Here is a 20667-nt window from a genome sequence, read left to right as displayed (position 1 = left end):
AAAATTCGTCAAAAATTCTGTGCTTCGTCTGTGCGAAAATTTCTAATATATCGTCAACTTCCCAATCCTTTTTTAAAAATTTATTTTATGTGACTTAAACAATTTTGACGGTCCAATGATTTAAAAGTCGGGTTTACTCCTTTTTTTTACATTTTTTTTAGTCTTGATCTTAAAAAAAAAATTAAAAAAACCTTGTGTGCAACCTGTAGCTTCTAACTTCAGCTTTCTTAGACACTAGATCAAACTTTTTGAGCACATCGTAACTGATCTATTTACAGTCTTTTTTTCTGAAGCATGTTTTTTCGTATTTAATTTTCACAGACTTTTAATAACAGAAAAGCGAAGTGTTGTATCTGAATATTGTTTCAGAAACACATTCGAGTTACATCACAATGTTTCTAAAACTATAAAGTTTGTATCAATTGGTAGAAAAACATGATCTAAACAAAATCTAAATCTGTTATTTAATCTTTTTTAGAACAATCATTAATCAAACAATTTTATTTGTCAGCTTCAAAAACTTCAACGAAATTAAAGTGACTCAATACGCCTGATCATGCAAAAATTTGCCAGAGCAAAACAAAACTTTATTAAATCATTGTTTTATGCAAAACAAGTGCTTTTCAGCATCAAAAAAGTTCTATTGAAAATCACTAATAAGAAAGTAAAAATTTGAACCTTCGCACTGGTCGGTAGATTGATGAGAGAAATTTGACGTTTTAAAGATTTTTTCATTTTTTTATTCAGTCTTCCTCCCCCAGATTGACACTAAAGAGCGGATAACGGTTAAGCAAGAAACCTTTACAAATGAGAGAAATCGCCAGATCCAATGCTTTTCATGGCACAAATACTCTCAGGAATGCGAGTGTAAAACCTCTAGAAGCAAAAGTTGTTTCCTGACTAGATTAAATAGTTTAAAGAAATTAATACTATCCGAACTGTTTTTTTAATACCAATGACACAAGGAAACCGAAAATTAGTCAAAAATGCTCTGTTTCAGCAAATTTTGCTATTAAAATTCACTAGAAAAAATTTCGAACTTATGCATCGTTCCTCTATTCTATTCTATTTTGTTTATTTATAGAGGATGCAATACTGTTTATTTTTTTTTTTTTTTTATTAGGGACCTTTTTTATCATTCGGGTCCATAAAACTTTTTCGAAAATTACAATACAATTTTAAATTTTTTCATACAATTGGAGGGTTTTTAAATATTTTATCACTTTTTCCGCCATATCGCTGTCGTCTGATAATGCTTCGCGTAGGTTTCCTGGGATGCCATGCTTTCTCCGTTCCTCTTCTAGTTGTGGGCAGTTTACGATGATGTGCTTAACAGTTAGAGTTTCGTTACATCTCGGGCATAATGGGCAATCGACTCTATCCAAGAGAAACGCGTGGGTGAGCAGTGTATGTCCGATCCGCAGGCGGGCTAAAATAACGTCGTCTCTCCTTTTTCCTGAGAACACTGCTTTGTACGGTAGAACAGTGTTCTTCACTTCACGTAGTTTATTATTTAAATTTCTGTGCCACTCCATCAGCCATTTATGTGTGATTTGTGTTTTCACAACTTTCCGCACTTCCTTAAATTCAACGGTTTCTTGTTCTGTCAGTGGCAGATCCAAAGCTCTTTTTGCTTCACGATCAGCCCGCTCATTTCCTGGGATCCCGATATGACTGGGGACCCAGCAAAAAGTGATTTCAGCGCCTACTATACTGTTTATTGACATTACTAAATATTTGTTTTTTTTTTTTTTTTTTTTTTTTTTTTTTTTTTTTTTTTTTTTTATTCAGGATACATTTTTCCTAATTATTTGACTCCTACCACTTTGAAAAGCAAAATCGATTATAGTGAGTCGGAAGAGCAGCCAAAAATCGGAAGCTACTCATGATCAAAGGAATTTCGAAGTCCTTTTGTTAAGAGATTATTTTCGATTCAAGCAAAACTAAAGTTGTATGTTAAAAATATATTTTCTGCTGTTATTTTTTTTGGCAATAACAGCATCCAGTTTGTTCTGTTAGCTTAAAACCTTCGTTTCATAAAGTAACTAATTTGCAACAATTGATGTATGTAAAAAGTGTAAAAACATATTTTATTTTAATTTTTTTTTCTTTTTTCTTTTTGACTGTATAAAATGATTTTCAAGCGAAAATGAAATGAAGTGTTGAATACTAGGAATAAAAGTAAACCAAAATCTTGAGAAATATTTTTTTATTTCTGAATATTGACGAAAATTATGGAAGTTTAATACATAATAAGCTTGAGCGAACAATTTTAGATTTTTTATAAACATGAATCAGCCGGCATCAAAGTTATGAGTTCTTGAGAAAAACAAAAGATATCTGAAATTTTGTGATTCGACCCAAAAGGTTTTTGATGATTATCGGTGATGTTTTTTTTTCGAAATTTGAACAAAAATTTATAACAAACGTCAAACTTCAATTAGCGATTCAACGTCCAACGCTAAGAACAAGTTCACTGGTGTTGGAAAATAGGGGTAGAAATTTTGACATTTTGAAAATTTTGCCATGCAAAAATGTTTTTAAGATCTTTGGGCGTTGTATTTTTTTCCAGCACTGTTTCCATTTCAGCCGTATAGAAATATTGCTATTTTTGCATCACAGCATGCGAAACTACAACACGTGTAGTTAAAAAACTTGAAGGCCACAGATATTGAAAATGTTTTTGGATGGCAAAATTTTCAAAATGTGCTAATAAAAGGGACCAAATTTCTACCACTTTTTACCAGTGAACTTGCTCTAAGAACTGGTGTTGGGAAAAAGTGGTAGAAATTTTGAATCTTGTAGCACATATGGAAAATTTTACCATGCAAAATCATTTTCAAGATCTTCAACTCGACCTTCAATTTTTTCACAACACGTGTTCTATTTTCGCATGCTGTGATGCAAAATAGCTCGATTTCTATCACATACGGCTGAAATAGTTATAGAACTGTGAAAAAAACAACACCCAAAGATATTGAAAATATTTTTTCATGGTAAAATTTTCAAAATGTGCTACAAGTTTCAAAGTTTCTACTACTTTTCCCCAACACGAGTGAATTTGCTCTTAGTTATAACTATGGTAACCTCCAGAAGATTTTTAAATGGAAGTGATGACGAATCGGTTTTAACAAGAATGTGTAATAACGAATGTTTGTCAAGAAGTGCAATTAAAAAATTGAGAGAATTTAAAAATGATAAAGATTAAGTGATGTACCATTTAAATATAGGGCATTTAAAAGTTGCATTGAATTTCTGTTTTTAAACACGTGTATTGGTTTTATCCATCCTTTTTCAGATTTGTTATTGTCAAACTTAAATAAAAAATAAAATAAAGCTCTGTTAGCTATTAATAAAATGTCATGTCACCATCATTAAAAATCACTGAAAATTCACAAAGAAATTAATAAAAATGAAATAAATAATAAAAGTCTAAAATTTTAAGTTTTTAAAAGAACAAAATTTAATTTAATTATATTTAATGTATTATTGTAAGTAATTTATAACAAATAGGGGGTATTTGAAAACCTTCAAATAACCTGATTTTGGAATGCAGAACTTCTATTATCTCTATGCACCCATTTTAGCGTTGCGGGATATGGTAACCCTTGGCCAGCGTGCTACTGTACGAAACATAGCTCTAATGTTATGAATTAATTTATTTATTTTTCAAAACACAATTTCAGTAACTCAAAGATACTAAATTTATAAGATTTGGTTAATTGGTGTCTGAGATATAGAATGTGTTAAGCAACCAAAATGCTTCTCTACAGAAGGTGAATTATGCATTTGAGAAATGGATGGATTTTTTGTTAGATATTTATTGGGAATCAAAAGCGCAATCTTCCATGCAAGCCATTTCTCCTTGAAAAATTAAGCTATTCAAGAAATTTCGAGAATGTATGTATCGATATCGAAACACCTTATTTCAAAATATTCGCCATCATGCATTTGCCAAGAAATTTCACCACAGTTCAGTCTGTCAAATTTAAATGGTAGCAGATATGGTTCAACAAAGACTGCCTCAGTGTTACAAATGCAACTCATCAATTTCTTCAATAGACAGTACTAAAACTTCTTTAAACGCTGAAATAGCGCTCCATTTTTGCCTAGCAAGATAGAAAGTTAAGGTCTCGGACAAAGTTATCCAGCAACGGAAAATTTCCTTTGAATAATTTATGAATTAGCACAAAACTCATAACCAGGCTCGACTTCCAGAAGGAACAAAAATTATGTTGATTTTTCCGAACAAAATATTCAATTTTTCCTTACAAACATAAAAGTTTAAATTTACTCATGTAAACGCTTCTTGAAAATTCTGCAAAAAATCATGGACGAGTTTTGCAACAAAACAATGCCTTTTAGACCATAGGGTTTGAGAAATTTAAAAATTCAATATTATAGTAAAATCAGGCTTATCCGAGCACTGGTTATCCGAGTTTACACATTATCAGAGCCACCGGTTTCATATAAAATCCTTGTAGAGGAAAGTGTTCCTAAACGCGCATAACGGTTTAAATGCGACTACGGCCGTTTGACGAAATAGCTGACAAGATATTTTGTATTTAATCAATGCATTTTGAAGGCGTTACGCTTTGAACATAAGGCAAGAAATTTTTTTAGTAATTTACCAACTCAAAAAAGAAAATTTAAAATTCAGACAAGATTTTTTTTTAACTCTTTGATGTATTTAATATTTTGACTTTTAAAAATTCTACGTACGTACGTACGTAATTGGAAGCACGCGCACTGTCACTTCGACTTTGAACTTCCATAACTTTTTTCTTTGATGACATTATTTGATCTAATTTTTTGCGTTAGATAGATCAATTATCACATTATTATATCACAAAATTTGAGTTTTCCGGAATTTGTGTGGCCTGAGAAACAGTAATTCTACGAAAATCGGACTTTTTGGACTTTTCTCATTCAAACTTCAATATCTCTGAAACTACGCTACATTTTTTATTGAAATTTTGCACAGTGATTGTTGAAATATAAAGCTAGCATGTCTGAAGTTTTCGAAAAGTTCTACCGATGAGATCAAAAGTTACGCGAAGTGCAATATTTCAGGCATGAGCCTTGAAATGCGATTTCTATAGAATTTCGGACGATTCATGAGAACAATATCGTTTCTTCTACCAGTCAGACAAAACATGTCTGGCAAAAGCAATGAAGTTTTACATTCCTTAACTCTAGAGGAGCATCTCTTAAAACCCCCTTTTAATACAGTGGTGTTCGAAATAATAGCAGCGCAAGTGAAGCGCATCGAATTATACTGCGTACTTGTATGAGTGTTGTCCTCCGCTAACAAATGTTACGCACGTTAGTGTATTGATGAGTGATGAGTGCAACGCTCGACTATTTCGATGCACAACGCACTTGTTTACTTTATTCGGTTGCCATTTTGAAAACATATCGTTCTTGGGCTGTTCGAAAAAATAGCAGCACAGGTAACAAAGTGCACTAAATCGCTGAAGTTTTGAAGAAATTCATAGTTTTCGATATGAATTTGTTGTGGTAAGAGACATAAAGGTTCCATGATGAGTTTTGGTTGATTATACATTACCGAAAATCTGCAATATTTCAGCAAAATGGGTCGCTCGAAGCATTGTACGTTCGAAGAACGAAATCACATCAAACGACTGATTGCAAGCGGAAAAACATATCGAGAAGTTCAGGAACTGCTTAACTGTTCTGCGAAAAAGATATACAATGCATTGCACTGGAAGGAAAAGGGTGAAACTCGTGGCAGAAAGCGAGCAACAGCTTCACGAACTGACCGGAAGATGATTCGGTTGGTGAAAATGCAACCACACATCTCATCAAGAGCACTGAAACAAGAGTTGGATCTTCCCATCAGTACCTCAACAGTAAGAAAACGTCTGATTGAAGCTGAATTGCAAGCTAGAAGCCCGAGGAAAGTGCCCCTACTAACTTCACGACATATTCATAACCGCTTGAACTTCGCCAACTCTCACGTCAATTGGCCCATCCAAAAATGGCGTAACATTTTGTGGACTGATGAAAGCAAAGTAGAGTTGTTTGGTTCCAGCGGTAGGCGAATGTTCGTCAGACGTCCTCCAGGTGCAGAATTCCAACCCCAGTACACCGTGAAAACGGTTAAACATGGTGGTGCCAAAATCATGGTGTGGGGATGTTTTTCGTACCACGGTGTTGGGCCCATCCATCGTATAGACGGTATCATGGACGCAGTTGGTTACGTGGAAATTCTTCAGAATATCATGCTACCATACGCAGAAGAGGAAATGCCCTTGAAATGGATCTTCCAACAGGACAATGACCCGAAACATACCAGCAGACGAGCAAAAGCGTGGTTCCGGGACAATAACGTTGATGTGATGGATTGGCCGGCTCAATCGCCGGACCTCAATCCTATCGAAAATTTGTGGGGAGACATCAAAAAGGCCGTTTTCGAGGCAAAGCCGACAAATGCAGAGCAACTATGGGTTGTAGTTCGCCGTGCATGGTCAGAAATACCTGTCATACGGTGCCAAAAGCTTGTGGACTCTATGTCACGCCGTTGCGCTGCAGTGATCAGAAATAACGGGTACACTACGAAGTATTGATGTCATAAATGACTTTCACATAGAGAAAGACTTGGTATTAATTCATTATTTGTTTTTAAAAAATATTTAATTTCTTGCTGCTATTATTTCGAACAGGGCAAAAATCATTTTTTTATTATTCTCAGCCTGCAATTGATATTCTGATCCTCAATCTTTTGTATTTCTAATGTACCACTAATATGCTCACTAAACCAAGAGAGAATTGAAATTAAAGTGACAATACAGAAAAATGCCTAAATTATTTTATCAATTTTCGAGCCGCTGCTATTATTTCGAACACCACTGTACCTTTGAAAACCTTTGGAATTCTGGAAAACTTCTAAAATGTAATTATCTATTCAAATAATTCGCAGAAGCATTATTATTCACTTTTACACAGTAAATTTTTGAAAATAATCTTGTTTTTGTTGAAAAACTCAAGTGGTGCTATTCTTATTTTATTTCGCACCCCTTTTTTCACATTTATGGTCCTCAACGCCAATTGCAATGTCTAAAAAAAGTAAACTAATGCTTGATTTATCCGTTAAGCAATTCAGAACAAACTGTTGAAGAAAGTTTTCGTAATTTTCAATCATTCATATTTTAACAAGTAAAATACATAGTGTTACTATTCTTATTTTGCTCACTGTAACATTTTCAATGAAATTATACGGTAATACTGCCAGAAAAACTGAAATTTTGCTCAAAACATAAATAGACTCATTTTACCCGCATAGTTTGAGGTTCGGCATTTTAGACAACAGTTACTGAAGGAGACTTCAACATAAAAATTACTGCCATGTATAGAAAACAGATGCCTGCTTATGTGTATCTATATAGGTTTTGTACACATATTCATTGTAATATTAGAAAAAAATCAGTACGCTGCCTTATATATATAGCCTACCTCTCCCCAATGATGTGCAAAGCTGGAGAAAAGGGATAACGGTTTCAATGTGCAAAGGTAGGGTAAGTGTTCCTAATTTGGCATGTGTACCTAATGTTAACATACAGTTCGATTTTGACTGTTTTTGACGTTATTTTTCACTTTTCACAATTATAAAAAAATGATAATGTAACGGATCATGTGAACTTTCATTTTACAAACAAATTAGTTTTCTAACTCACAGGATTTTTCGTGAAATCCGGTTTGTTTGAAAGTATGTCCTAATGAAATGGAGTTGTTAGCTAATTTCTTAAAAAGACACCTATTTAGAAACGGACGATTAAACCTGAATTTGTCATCCGAATTTTTTGAAATTTTTTGTCGGGTTGTTTTTATCATGATTGTAGTAATAAGTATGTAAGAACCATGTTTTTTTAAAAACTAAAAAAAGCTTATGTCCACAATTAGGAACACTATTTCCAATGTGTTCCTAATTATGGACATAGTCAAAGTTTTCCAAACTATATCAAAATCATAGAATGTATTTAAAATAGATTTGGTTGGTTGAATTGTGTTTTAAGTTAATTTTCAACGATATGTTAAAATATACTGTTTTGAGTTAATAAAACATGATATTTTTTTATTTCAGTGTATCTCAAAGCTAAAAATGTTGAAAAAATATTTTCGCCAGGTTGTACGAACGCACCCTACGCGACCGAGAAAGAAAACTATCAAGTTACAGAGAGCTTTTCAACAAGAACAGAATCGAAAGGAAAATTTAAAAAAAATCTAAATAAAATACGTTGTATTCCGCCATCTGGGGCATTATGCAACACTTTTCCATTTCAAAGGCTTCTAAAAACCTAATGTCCACAGATAATCATACCGGTGGTACACCAAAAGTTTTAAGGTTTAGGGGACTTAAAATTAACGTAGTCAAAAAAATAATTGGTTTCACCAGTAATTTTTAATTTACAAAACATGCGATTTTCACCCTACTAAGAAAAAGGGGTGAGTTGCAAAAACCTTTGTTTTTAATGAAAAAGTGTGAAAAGTAATAATTTTTCATATATTTGTGATTTCGTTACACATAAAGCACGATCTGCAGTTATTTTTTATTTTGTTCGAATTAAATTTGATATGTTTTCAGTCAAAGATTTTTTTTAAAAAGAAAGCATAAGGGTGCTGTATACATTTAGGGATAAAAAATACTACCACAAAATTTAAAACGCTATTCCAGCATATGGAAACAAGATTTAACCTGATATGCATGTCAATACATTTTAGCCCGGACTGCTATCGGAATTTTCAAAATATTTATTTAAAAAAATTAAATGATTGTCCGAACAATATTTATACACCAACAGTAATGATATAGGATAATAAAATCAATATAAAATTTGTAGGTGATATCATTAAGACAATCCGTCATTCTGTGTAAAGTATTTTACGGCTGAATCAAAGCAATCGAAAGATTCCTTTTCATTCAACCACGGTAAATGCTTCAATTTCAATGGAGGGAAACGATACACATTCATCAATCGAAAACGTTCACTGAAGAAGGTAGTAAGTTGCTATCGAAATACTGGTATATGAACTTTTCATTTACCTTGGTTGAATTAAAAGGAATCTTTCGATTTTTCAAATTTTCTTTACGAATCAAAAACTTAAAAAAAAACTATCTCACGACGTGAGAAACTACGACATCATCGTTTTGTTAAGATTAAATGTTGGTTTTATTACACTATACTAAAAAAAATTAAATAAATGTTGTGATACACAAATGTTGCATCTAACCATGCTGATTCATGATGGTCTGTTTGACTGTATCTTATTTGTATCCATTACAATGAATTTTCTACTTTTTGAAATATAATAAATTTACTCATTGGAAAAGTTAAAGTTTGAATTTTAATAAGCTCAACATCCACTTCTTTCTTGAAAATTAGCGTAAAGGAATATTGTGTAGGTTTTTAACAATCCTTACTTCTCTATTCATATTCCAAAAACGTTGTAAAATTTTAAAAAGGTGAGATTTGAGATTGTTCTCATTGAAGTATTAAAACACAGACCCATATGCAAAATCAGAAACAAATATTGGGTACGCGTATACATTTTTTCTCATATGTTAACATTAGGAACACCAATATGTTAACATTAGGAACAATTAGTGCCAAATTAGGAACCTCGACACACTTTATAAAACATGATATTTTTCGTAAATTAAAGCTTGAAATGATTATTTTAAACCATAACAGAGTTCAGAAAAAAATTTGGAACTTAGTTACCAAAAAATTGTATATCTAAGAATTAATGATTTGGCTTACAAATATCAAAGCTAAAAACCTCTGACATAATATAGCGAAATTAGGCTCACTTACCCTACTTTGTGTTATCCGAGGTTCCACTTATTCGAAGTGGTCTTTGCCTCGACTTTCTCGGATGAGCGGGGTTTCACTGTACTGTACGTGATCTAAGTTTGTATCGGAGTGCAAATGTGAAACTCTAGTATAAAAGAGATGAATCATCCGCACAGAATGAAAATCCCAGAAATAGAAAAAAACCCTAGTATATCTCGAACGTCAAAAAGCAACGAAGTTTTCGCTCTCTGAATACCTCTATACACCCAAACCGGCACTATACATCCAAAATAGTAAACTCTTACGGGCAAAATATGGTGAACGTATTTTTTTCTTGTACCTTTATTATGCAGTTTTGGTCTCTATGATCTCTTTGATTTTTTATAATTTTCAATCCCTCCAATTTTCATCAATATAACATAAAAAAAACATTTTAACAATATTGGATATTATACTGAATGTTGAATTTTGTAAGGTGGATTAATCTTAATTTTGAAATATGCCATATAAGTAGTGGTCAAGCGGCCATACAGCGCGCAGCGCTAAAGATGCTATACTAACTTAAATGCATCCCCTTTTAGACACAAAGCCGACAAACAGGCAGCCGAGGACCTGATGGTGGAACTCGGCAAGGAATGCGAACGGCTACGATCGGAACGTGGACCCGCCCTACCCACAACATCGCCCGAATCGCTTCGGCTCGAGGAGCTGCACCAAGAGATGGACGAACTGCGGCAGAAGAACAAACAACTCGAAGAAGCCAACGAGGAACTGCAAGCCATGGTGCTGACCAAGGGCGTCGAGGAGGGTCGAAATCTCCTAAATGGCACCACCAACAGCTTGGCCCAGGAGCTGGAAGCCATGAGCCAGAATCAGGTGAGTTCCTCTTACTCGGTAGTTTATCGTTTTTGAATCCCTGGGCAACTTGTAGCACAGATTAGCTAGAAGGTAAAAAAAACCCTACCTTCAAGACGCAACTTTGTGAGGTGAACTTTGTAGAACACGCTTGTTTGAGCCACTCAAAAAAAACTGGCAACCATTTTTCACCATCAGCGTTGATTTTGCTGCCTCAACGTAATCGCAAGCTAAACATTGGGGAGGGTACCATTCTTTACTCATATATAGAAACGAGCTCTAATCGGCTTCTACTTAAACCTACCTTTAGTTTTGTTCTCAATCTGTTGTTGTTTTTTATGTTGTTTGTCACCGCAATTTTCCGTTTTTCCCATTTTTCTTCTTTTCCACAGGATACCGTTGATTCGTCCACCTTAGAGTCATTAACTCAGGTTAGTTTTGTGCGTGTTTCTGACCACAAAAAAAAGAACATCATTCAGTGAGCCATATAAACCCGTAGAATCAAGCGCTCGTTGTAACACTATCGCTCTACCTACATACGCCTAATAGCTTTAGCCAAATCTGTGGTTTTCTAGGTGCCGGTACTTTTAACCTCTTTTAATTGTCTCTACTAACTCTTTAAAGGGAAATGATTAACGCGTAGGACTTTATGTCGATTTTTCGGTTTCAAGCACCACAATTGGTGTCGGTATCGTAATGATTGAGATTGCTTCTTTTGGCACATACTAAGTAAAACATTGGTGATGGAGTTTCATATAAAATTGAACTACGGATGATGGTGCTGCCACACGCGACAAGTTTGTTCGTTCAATTCGTTCGGTTCATTCGGTCTTGATTTGGAGCTTGTGATTGCGTTTAATGAGAACCGTGACATTGACTAACCTTGTTATTGTTGCGTGTGATTTGCGCTCTCTGTACTACTACTACCACCTACCTACTTGCTCGATGGACCGATCAATGTTTAAGGGCAAATAGTTTGACCTTGATTGAATGTGTTCGGCCAAAAGATTACTTTGTAGTTGAGCAATTGAATCGTAAGACGTTTGATCTATGAGTGATGATTGCCTGTGTAAATAAAGATTTAATTGGTAAACTCTGTGGCTAATAGCTTGAATGAAATCGAGGATGGTTCAAATTTGTGAGCATATTAAAGCTGTAGCTGTCCAAATTTTGAACTACTATTCAGCGCATCGAATAGTATTCGCTCGAAGATGCCGAATTATAAGAATTGATTCATGAAGAGAGTGTTGGGTATTTAAGGCCAAATTTAACATTTGTTCCATCATTTCTGTATAACATGAGAACAAATGGAAAATGATAAATGTTATGTGAATGAGGCACATAAGGAGTGTATTTGAAAAAAAAAAATGCAACACTTGGTTTTGTGAGTAACTTTTGAATGCCTGAAGGAAAGTAGATGAAATTTTCAGTAAAGCTGCCAAGTAAAAAAATGTGCACTTGCGCAAGTTCCTGTCACGTTTCGTCAAGTGGTTTTTGAGATAATATCAAGATTTTAAACTTTATTTTTTGGGCACCACGTGCACCATCTATAATGCATTCTATGAACCCTCCTTTTTCCTACCAAGGCTATTTTCGATAACGTTTTCTTATTTCTGAAGCTCGACTCTTGAAATTTAAAAAAAAATTATTTGGCAAAAGTTATGACAAATTTAGCCTATTGTCCTCCATCGGCACAAAATAAACATATTTGACTTTTTATCACCCCACAGTTTTACATAATAGAATGATTCCAGATCCTACCAAAATAGAAAATCGTAATCCGGGGTTAGATTGATAACTTTTTACAGTATTTTTCGAATATTTTTTCTGTAAAGAAGAATGTGGCATTTTTCATATTTTTAAAACCAGTACTGGACTCCTATGAACGTAAAACAGAAATGCATTAGACTACTTAAGATTTGATTTGAAATTAGAGTTCGTCTCTGTTCAGAATTTGGTGCTTTGGGGTTACATAGATCAGTCTCTATTTTGACGATTTTAACGATACAAAACACCTTCATAATATTTTCAAATTCTAGTTAATCAATTTTACCTTGATTTTAAAGTTTTCTTTTTAAAACTTTTATAATCGGAAAAAGAATAATGATGCTGCATACGATAGAGGGCAAAAATTATAGCAGTTGCTAAATAGTTTAATATTCAAAATACAAATGAAATTTTACCTTCACACATTCTTCTAGGCCCTCCCAAAATTTCCATACTTATTTTTCCTTCACAGTAAACCATTTGATAGGGTTCCTATCTGTTTCTCCAATACGGGCTTACTCTTGGAAATTGTCCTTATTTTTTAAACATAAAAAATTTGTCATGAAATAACTATAAAAATAGCACTACAACTATACTGCCCCTACTCGCATAACAGTCCCATATGAATTTTCGTCATTTTTCATCTAGCCTGACAGTTCGTCATTTTGAACATAAGACTTCAATATAAAACAATAAAAAAAGAGACTTTGTTCTAGAAATTTCGAAAAAAATATCAACTCGTGACTGTCCCATATGAAATATACCCGCATAACAGTCCCATATGTGAAATACCACGGATATAGCTACTTTACAATGTTTCTTTCGGTAAAATAATCATTGATTTATCGTTCTAAGTAGTTTCGAAAAGTTTCAACACACTTGATGCCAATTATGCACAATAATTTTCGAAGGCAGGCTTAAAAGAAGGAAGAAATTTCTTCCTTCGTAAAACTATAAGTCACAGCTAAAAATCATGATAAGAGTTCACTTACAACGAAATTTTTCCAAAAGTTTGTTTCTATTTCTGATTCTGCATTTAGAAGATTAAAAAAGATCGAATTGAAGTCTAAGAAAGTAGCTTAGTGAGCAAACATATTATGTATGGGACTATTATGCGAGTAGATTTGAAAAGGTCTCGAATATACCCGCATAACAGTCCCATAACAAATAAAAATTAAGCTCCCGACCTTACCAATGGCCCAATTTCGAAAATTTCAGGTCTTACGATTTATTATGACAACCTAGAACACATACCATTAAAGGAATTTCATTTATGTTGAAAGTTGTGGTCACAATTTAAAGATGTATTCCTAAACAGAAAAAGCTTATTTTCTCGCTTGCTCATTTTTGCATATGGGACTGTTATGAAAGTAGGGGCAGTATACATATACAAAGAAAAAAAATGATCTTTCAATTTTAACAACCCGTTTGCTTCTAAATGCTTTTGGAATCATCAGGGGAGCTGTTTGTTTGCGAGCCTGGAAAATTAGATATTTTAAGATTTTAAAATTTTATTTTTACTAACAGAAAAAAATTTCAAATACAAACCAAATTTTTCCTATTCGATACTCAAATTATAGGCTTTTAAACGCCCAAGAAAGTTTCCATAAATTTAAACTATAGACTGAGTTATTGATGATAATGTGGAAAAATTCATTGTAGGTCAAAGTTACCCCAGTGATCAAAGCTACCCTGTTTTACGGTTTCAAATTTGTTAGACCTTTTGAATGTTTATGTGGGAAAAATGGTCGCATTTATAAAAAGTCTTTTCTGTTTATTTAGCCATTCATCGTGCCAATTGTTATGAAACACTGACTGATTTGCAGCTTCCACCGATTGTCAGTTTCCTCAAGAACTAGACATTCAATTTTTATAATTTTTTTCTCATTGTTTATCTCCGTAACATCCAGGTGAGACATTTTAAAAATATTGTGGTTAGAAACATGCCAAGTGCCCACTAAAGAATTTGTTTTGCTATACACAGAGCTAGAAGTGACCATGAGGCAAAAGAGTAAGGAAAAATATTTACTTCAGAGTTAAATTAGGGTAAAAATAGTGACCAAATCAAGCCATATATAACTCTTTTGGCATGTGTTGGACAAAAAGGAACATTTAACCTAAGTGAGTTTTGATGATTTAGGAATAGCGACTACAGAATCCTAACCCCTACACCCTACACCCAAATCAAATTTTTCTTCAAAGCGACTAACACATTTGAAGAGGACTCAAATTATATTGAACGAAATGTTCAAACAAAAGACGCGAGGTTAAGTTTGGCACATATTGGAAAAAAATTGAAAGATAAATAAAGAAAGTCATGACAAAACAATTGGAAGATCCTTGTAAAAAAGTTACAACACATTGATACAGTATGTTGACCGAATATTCAAAAAAGATTTATAGAAGCTTAGTAAAAAATTAAGGACTGATTCTAGGTAATCACACAAAAAAGCGCAAAAATTTCACTAGAACAAACTTCTACGCAGAATATAATTTGTTAATTCAAAACTAACTTAAGGAACATTTGCAAATAATAACGAAACATTTAGCAGAATTTGAAAAAAATCATTAAAAAATTTAAAAGGTTTTATGAAGTTTTAGAATGCCTCGTAAACTTTGACAAAAGCGCCTGAATTTTTTTTTTGGAAACATTTCAGAAGTTCCTCAGAATACTGTAGGAAATTGATGAGCCAACCTGCAAAAAGGTGGAGATATGGCTGAAACAGTTTTTGAAATAAACAATTGATACTTAGCTATCTTTTAAAGGATAATGTCTATAAATATGCAAAATTAAAGAATAAAACTAGTTTTTTTTCGATTCGATTGAGTCACTTTTCACAAGTTTACCTCACATTAAATTCAACCAGAAACATTAATAGCATGGCAAATGTTACCTTTTTCAAAGTTCTAATCGTTTTTGCAATTTTCCGATACAGCAATCGTTTTCATCATGATATAGTATATGACATATAAATATTTTTGGAAGCTTTTAGCACTTAAAAAGTGTGGTGAGTATTAGTTTTCATAATGCTTGTTGCTTTGCGAAGTTCACAGCATCTACGTTGCGCAAGTGTGCTTCGTATTTAGCGATTATCAACAGTAGGTTTACGGAAGGACATACACATTTTTGTTTAAATTCTATTTTTCCAACCAGAAAAAAATCAAGTTTTAGCCTTATATCAAGGCAAAACGATCAACTTCCTTGCTGGTTCTGAGTCATTTATCCAATTTCGATCGTCTGAATTTTCCACAATCAAGGAAAATGAAACTTGTGTTAACCCTGATAAATATTAGCTACGTGTCTTGAAACGAGGGACATAAAACGAAATTTAAACCATTAGAAAAAATGTTTAAAATTTAGCTCAGTTGTAAAGTCATTATTGAAAAATGTGACTTTAGTAACTAAATTTCAAAATAAGTAACATCTGGATGACCAGTCTAAAAAAAGTAACAAAGATACTAGAAAGTGACCAACTTCTAGCCCTGTATACATTAGGGAATTTTTCGAAATATCTCCCCGCTAGGGGTCCAAATATTTTGTGCATGATTTTACCACCGTATTTTGTTAATTTTATCAGTGGGTAGCTTTTTTACCCTATAGAAATGCAGTTGGGCCTGTTCATTAGTCAGCTAGATCAGTGGTTTTCAAAGTGATCCCTGCCGGCCTCAGGCCTGGGGGAATATCAAATTTCTGCCAAAATGTATTCTAACTCTGAAGATGACCCTGAAACTTTTGATTTATTTGATACGGCAACAAAATAAAGTAAATGTATACATTAGACTGCTCCAAATTTGTATGAGAAATTTCAAGCTTGTGATAGTTTTGCGCTGCAGGTTTGAACTTATCATAGGCCTAGTACAAGGTTTCATGCCAAATGTGGGTCCGGTTGGATCACGAGAAGGGGTCGCTCAACGAGTTTAAAGTTTGTATGGGATTTTGAGACTTTTTGTTCGGGAGGAACATGAAAATCCAGTTTTTTATGAATAACTTTGGTCCCCTTCAGCCGATTTTTTTTGAAAACGGATTTTCTTAAAGCCTAAACGGTTTTTCTTAAAGCCTAGTGATATTCATCACTATTAACGCTGCGTCAAAATGTTCGAAGCAGTGTCTCTCTAGTGATGAATATCACCCTTAAAAAGATAACTATTTTTCGAAGCTTGATAACTTTTGTGTCTCAACTTGAATCGAAATGCCGTCTTCGAATGAAATATTTGTCATAGTTTAGGCTTTAAGAACAGAAATCGGGCGAAAGGGACCAAAGTTTTTCATGAAACACTGGATTTTCGTGGTCCTCCTGAACGAAATGTCCTAAAATCCCATACAAACTTTAGGCTCGTTGAGCGACGTTCAGGTTCAAAAACCTGGTTCAGGTATGAAAATTCAAAGCTTACAAATGGTGAAGAAAACAACAAGAGGCTAACAATTCTAGAAATTTTCTAGCAAATTTGCTTTTTTTTAAGGACGTAAGCTAGTTTTCAAGTGAGGTCAAGCGCATCAAACTTTCTGTTAATTTTTATGTACTATTTAGTATGCGGAAATATAGCTTGAATATGGATTTGAGAAACTTCGAACTTAAGTCTTTCGAAAAACTTGAAAGGTTTATGCGAATTTAGAATTGGATGGAGATTAACCTAATTAAAATAATTTATTTTTCTAGTTGCTAATAAATCTCCAACGAGTATAAATCAACATAAATCCTGAAAGTGATGAAAATTTATTCGGACGACATCTCTGATCAACACTTTCTGCGATTGCCCAACAGAGGTGCCAGGTGGTTTTGTCATTAAACAGGATTTGATTTATTTTTTAGGACATCACTAGATTGCAAGAACAAAGCATTATCAGGTGATGTAGACGACTTAATACATACAACAAAAGTGAGCAGCTTTTTGGCAGTTCATATCCAATATCATCTTAATCTTCAATATCATCTGAATCGAAGAATACCATCGGTTAAATGGGTTCAACTGTTTAATTGCAAAGTTGTTCGATGTGCTCATAGCTCAACTACAAATTCGGTCCTTAAAAAGTATTTTTTTTTTGGAAATCAGGACAACTCAGGACATTTTGAAGACCACTTCTCAAAAATCACGGTCCACGAAATACAGGACACTTGGGTGAAAACTACAGGTTCATCCCTCAATAAATGAAGCGTAAAAAAATAAAAATTAAAAAAAAGATACCTGGCATTTCTGATCGAAGCTCCGAAAAGATTCACAGTGTAGTACTTCCATTTCTGTCGCCAGATAACGCTATTCGTGTCTCCCGTTTTCTCGTTAAGTGCTGTATATCGGTTGAAGTATATTTGATAAATGTTTTCAATACACTGAGTAATTCAATAATTCTGACTTATTTACAGTTACAGTACCGTTCATAATTGTATAGAAACGGGAAGCACGCGGACTTTGAACTTCCATAAGATTTTATTTCGGTGATAATCATTGATCAAATCGATATCGACTTTTGATACGGCAAATGCGCCAACATCACTGTTTCGAGAAATACGCGTTCAAAGTTTGACAGCTCCATAAGCTCCCAGTAAAAATATGATTATATTTTCCTAACAAGTTCTCGAAAACTAAATATTATTCAGATAACTTTGGCCTATTAAAATGTAGGTCTCCAAAAGTACCTTCTGACCTCGCTGATAAGTCCATTTGTTAAAATTTGGCGCATTCGCGCATTTCAAAATACACTACCGAAATGTTCTGCAAAACTTAGATCAACTAACGCTCTATTGTTTCACAAAATTTAACTTTTCTAAAGTTTGTAAGGACTGAAATACAGTAATTCTTCAAAAATTTTACTTTCTAGACTATTTCCATTCAAACTGCAGTATCTCAGAAACAACGCCTCGCCTATTATTGAAATTTGGTAGAGTGACTGTTGAAATAGCATGTAACGCGAGGTAGAACATTTCAGGAATGAAACTGAAAATTCGAGTAGGGGAAAGGTTTCCTAAATGGGCCTATCGGGTTAAATGCGCCTACGGCCGTTTGACGAAATGGCTGGCAAGACAACATAGCTAATCAATGCATTTCGGAATGATACGCTTTGAACATAAGGCAAAAAAGAATTTCATGAATCAACCAACTCAAAAAAAATTAAAAATTCATACAACATTTTGATATTTTTTTATGTAATATTTAGACTTTTAAAAATTATACGTTAATAAGCTCAAAACAAAAAGTTGGGTGGTTTTTGTCACAAATTTAAGCTTTTATGATGGTTTCATAATTATTGGAAAGTGGAATAAGAGTGTGTTTCTGTTTGCGCCCATCATGTTTGTAAAATGCCGCTACCCTATAGTAACAGGTTAAATAGAATAAATATATGATTTTTATCATTAAAACTTCAAATCTAAGCTTCTAAGCATCTTAAGAGCAAATCAAAGATCTCAAAACATATTTGATAAAATTTATCTTAGGAATGAAATTCCTCCATATTATGGCAACCCTAAATTTTATTTATTCCATAATGTTATAAAAGACCTAGATATTTATAATATTCAGCTTTGTCGTATGAAAGTTATCAGAGTCTAGCATTTTCAATGAAATTATACGGAAATATTGTCAAAAAACAGAAATTTTACCTAAAACATAAATAGACGCGTTTAGCCCGCAGGTTTGCAGGTTCGGCAATTTTGACAACAGTTATAAAAAAATCAATTTCTTAAAAACGGAAGGAGATTTAAACAAAAAAAATACTCCACTGTATAGAAAACCGATTTCTGCTCATGTGTATATAGTTTTTGTACACATATTCGATGTTATATTTGATTAAATCAGTATTCTTCAATGGGCGCATATAGCCCGCTCCTCCCCTACTATTGAATTTTGAACGAATAATTGTTTTCATATGGATATAATTTTTTATTTTCAACAACCAGAAAATCTATTTCTTCTTCAAAGACCACCATTGCCAAAACTTGTATTCATCCTGAATGAGGCCAGAAGATAGATGATAAAAGGGGGTGGTGCTCCTATTCTATTTTTTGAGCATTTTTCGGGAACTGATCAAGCTAAAGGAACCAAATTTGGCATTAGAGAGAATTTGGGAACGATAAATGTTTCACTGATAATTTGAAAAGCATCAGTCCTTTAGTGTGTGGAGCATAACTCGAAAACTAACCAAGCTAATCGAACCAAATTTGGAAGAAGTAGAAGTATTTGGGTACTAGATTATACCCATATTAATACTTCTATTAGCATAAAGCAAAAATTTTGAAGATAAACTTGATGTTTTGACTTTAGTTGGATGTTGGAAATGATGACTGTACGTTGTTTGATTTTCAAATCAACAAAGCAGTATGATTAATCCGAACATTAGTTTATTATCCATTCAACCTCTCCAACGTTTCGGTGCTTTGTTGGCACCATCTTCAGGGAAACAACAATTTTTACCAAAAGTTTTAAATAAGGATAAAATACAATATATTTTGTTATAAATTATCATAATATTGTTTGGTCCTACTTACAAAAATGTGTTTGTTCTTCATTGTGGGGTTATGTTAAGTATATTTTCGTTTCGATTTTAAATTTGATGTTTTTGGAGCTTATGTTCTAAATATACGACATGTTGGAAAGATAAAAAAGCTGAACATTATGAAGCTCACTCTTAAAGATGTATTGTATTTGGATCAAATTTGGTTTGAAGTTGAGTTTAAAATTCAAAGGTATCGTAACAAAATAAGTTTTTTACAGTTTAACTTAAATTTGATCATTTTTGACATTGAGTAAAACTAGAAACATATAACTGAGTAAACTAAACTAAAATAAACTCATAAAAATAAGGAAAAGAACGTGAAGAGTACGTGTTATGAAATAATTTGTAAATATATGTAGTTAACAAAAAATCAGCAAATCTTTAGTCATATCGATCAATTCTGGTATCAAAATGTATTTTGACTTTATAGTAGACTAAGGCGACTTAGGGTAAATTTTGAATTTCTCAAACCCTTGAGTCTAAAAAGCTTCGTTTTGGTTTGAAAATCATCCATATTTTTTTACAGAATTTTTAAGTTACGTTTACATGAGTTAATTTGTATTTTTAGGTTTTTATAGGAAAATTGAATATTTTGTTCTGAACAGTCAATATCAATTTCGTTTCTTCGGCGGAACCTCGAGCCTGCTAACGGTTTTTGTGCCAATTTATGAATTTTGTAAAAGAAATTTTCTACTGAACAACTTTCTTGAAGACCGTAACTTCCTATCCTATAAAACAAAAAAG

The 20667-nt window shown here is 33.2% G+C and overlaps 1 protein-coding gene across 6 annotated transcripts in view; it reads left to right on the top strand.

The window, feature by feature from the left end:
• Positions 1 to 20667, top strand: part of LOC129749349 (rab11 family-interacting protein 4B) — a 215051-nt gene that overhangs the window by 191022 nt on the left and 3362 nt on the right. For 5 of the 6 annotated variants that reach the window (XM_055744298.1, XM_055744293.1, XM_055744294.1 and 2 more), the window contains 2 exons: positions 10397 to 10691; positions 11063 to 11101. In XM_055744298.1, coding sequence (XP_055600273.1) covers positions 10397 to 10691; positions 11063 to 11101 — 334 coding nt within the window. The remainder of the gene's footprint in view (positions 1 to 10396; positions 10692 to 11062; positions 11102 to 20667) is intronic. The other variant, XM_055744297.1, reaches the window with a different exon arrangement.

Source organism: Uranotaenia lowii, chromosome 2 (assembly GCF_029784155.1).
Source record: "Uranotaenia lowii strain MFRU-FL chromosome 2, ASM2978415v1, whole genome shotgun sequence".
NCBI classification, from domain to species: Eukaryota; Metazoa; Arthropoda; class Insecta; order Diptera; family Culicidae; genus Uranotaenia; species Uranotaenia lowii.
This window is presented reverse-complemented; position numbering and strand designations above follow the sequence as displayed.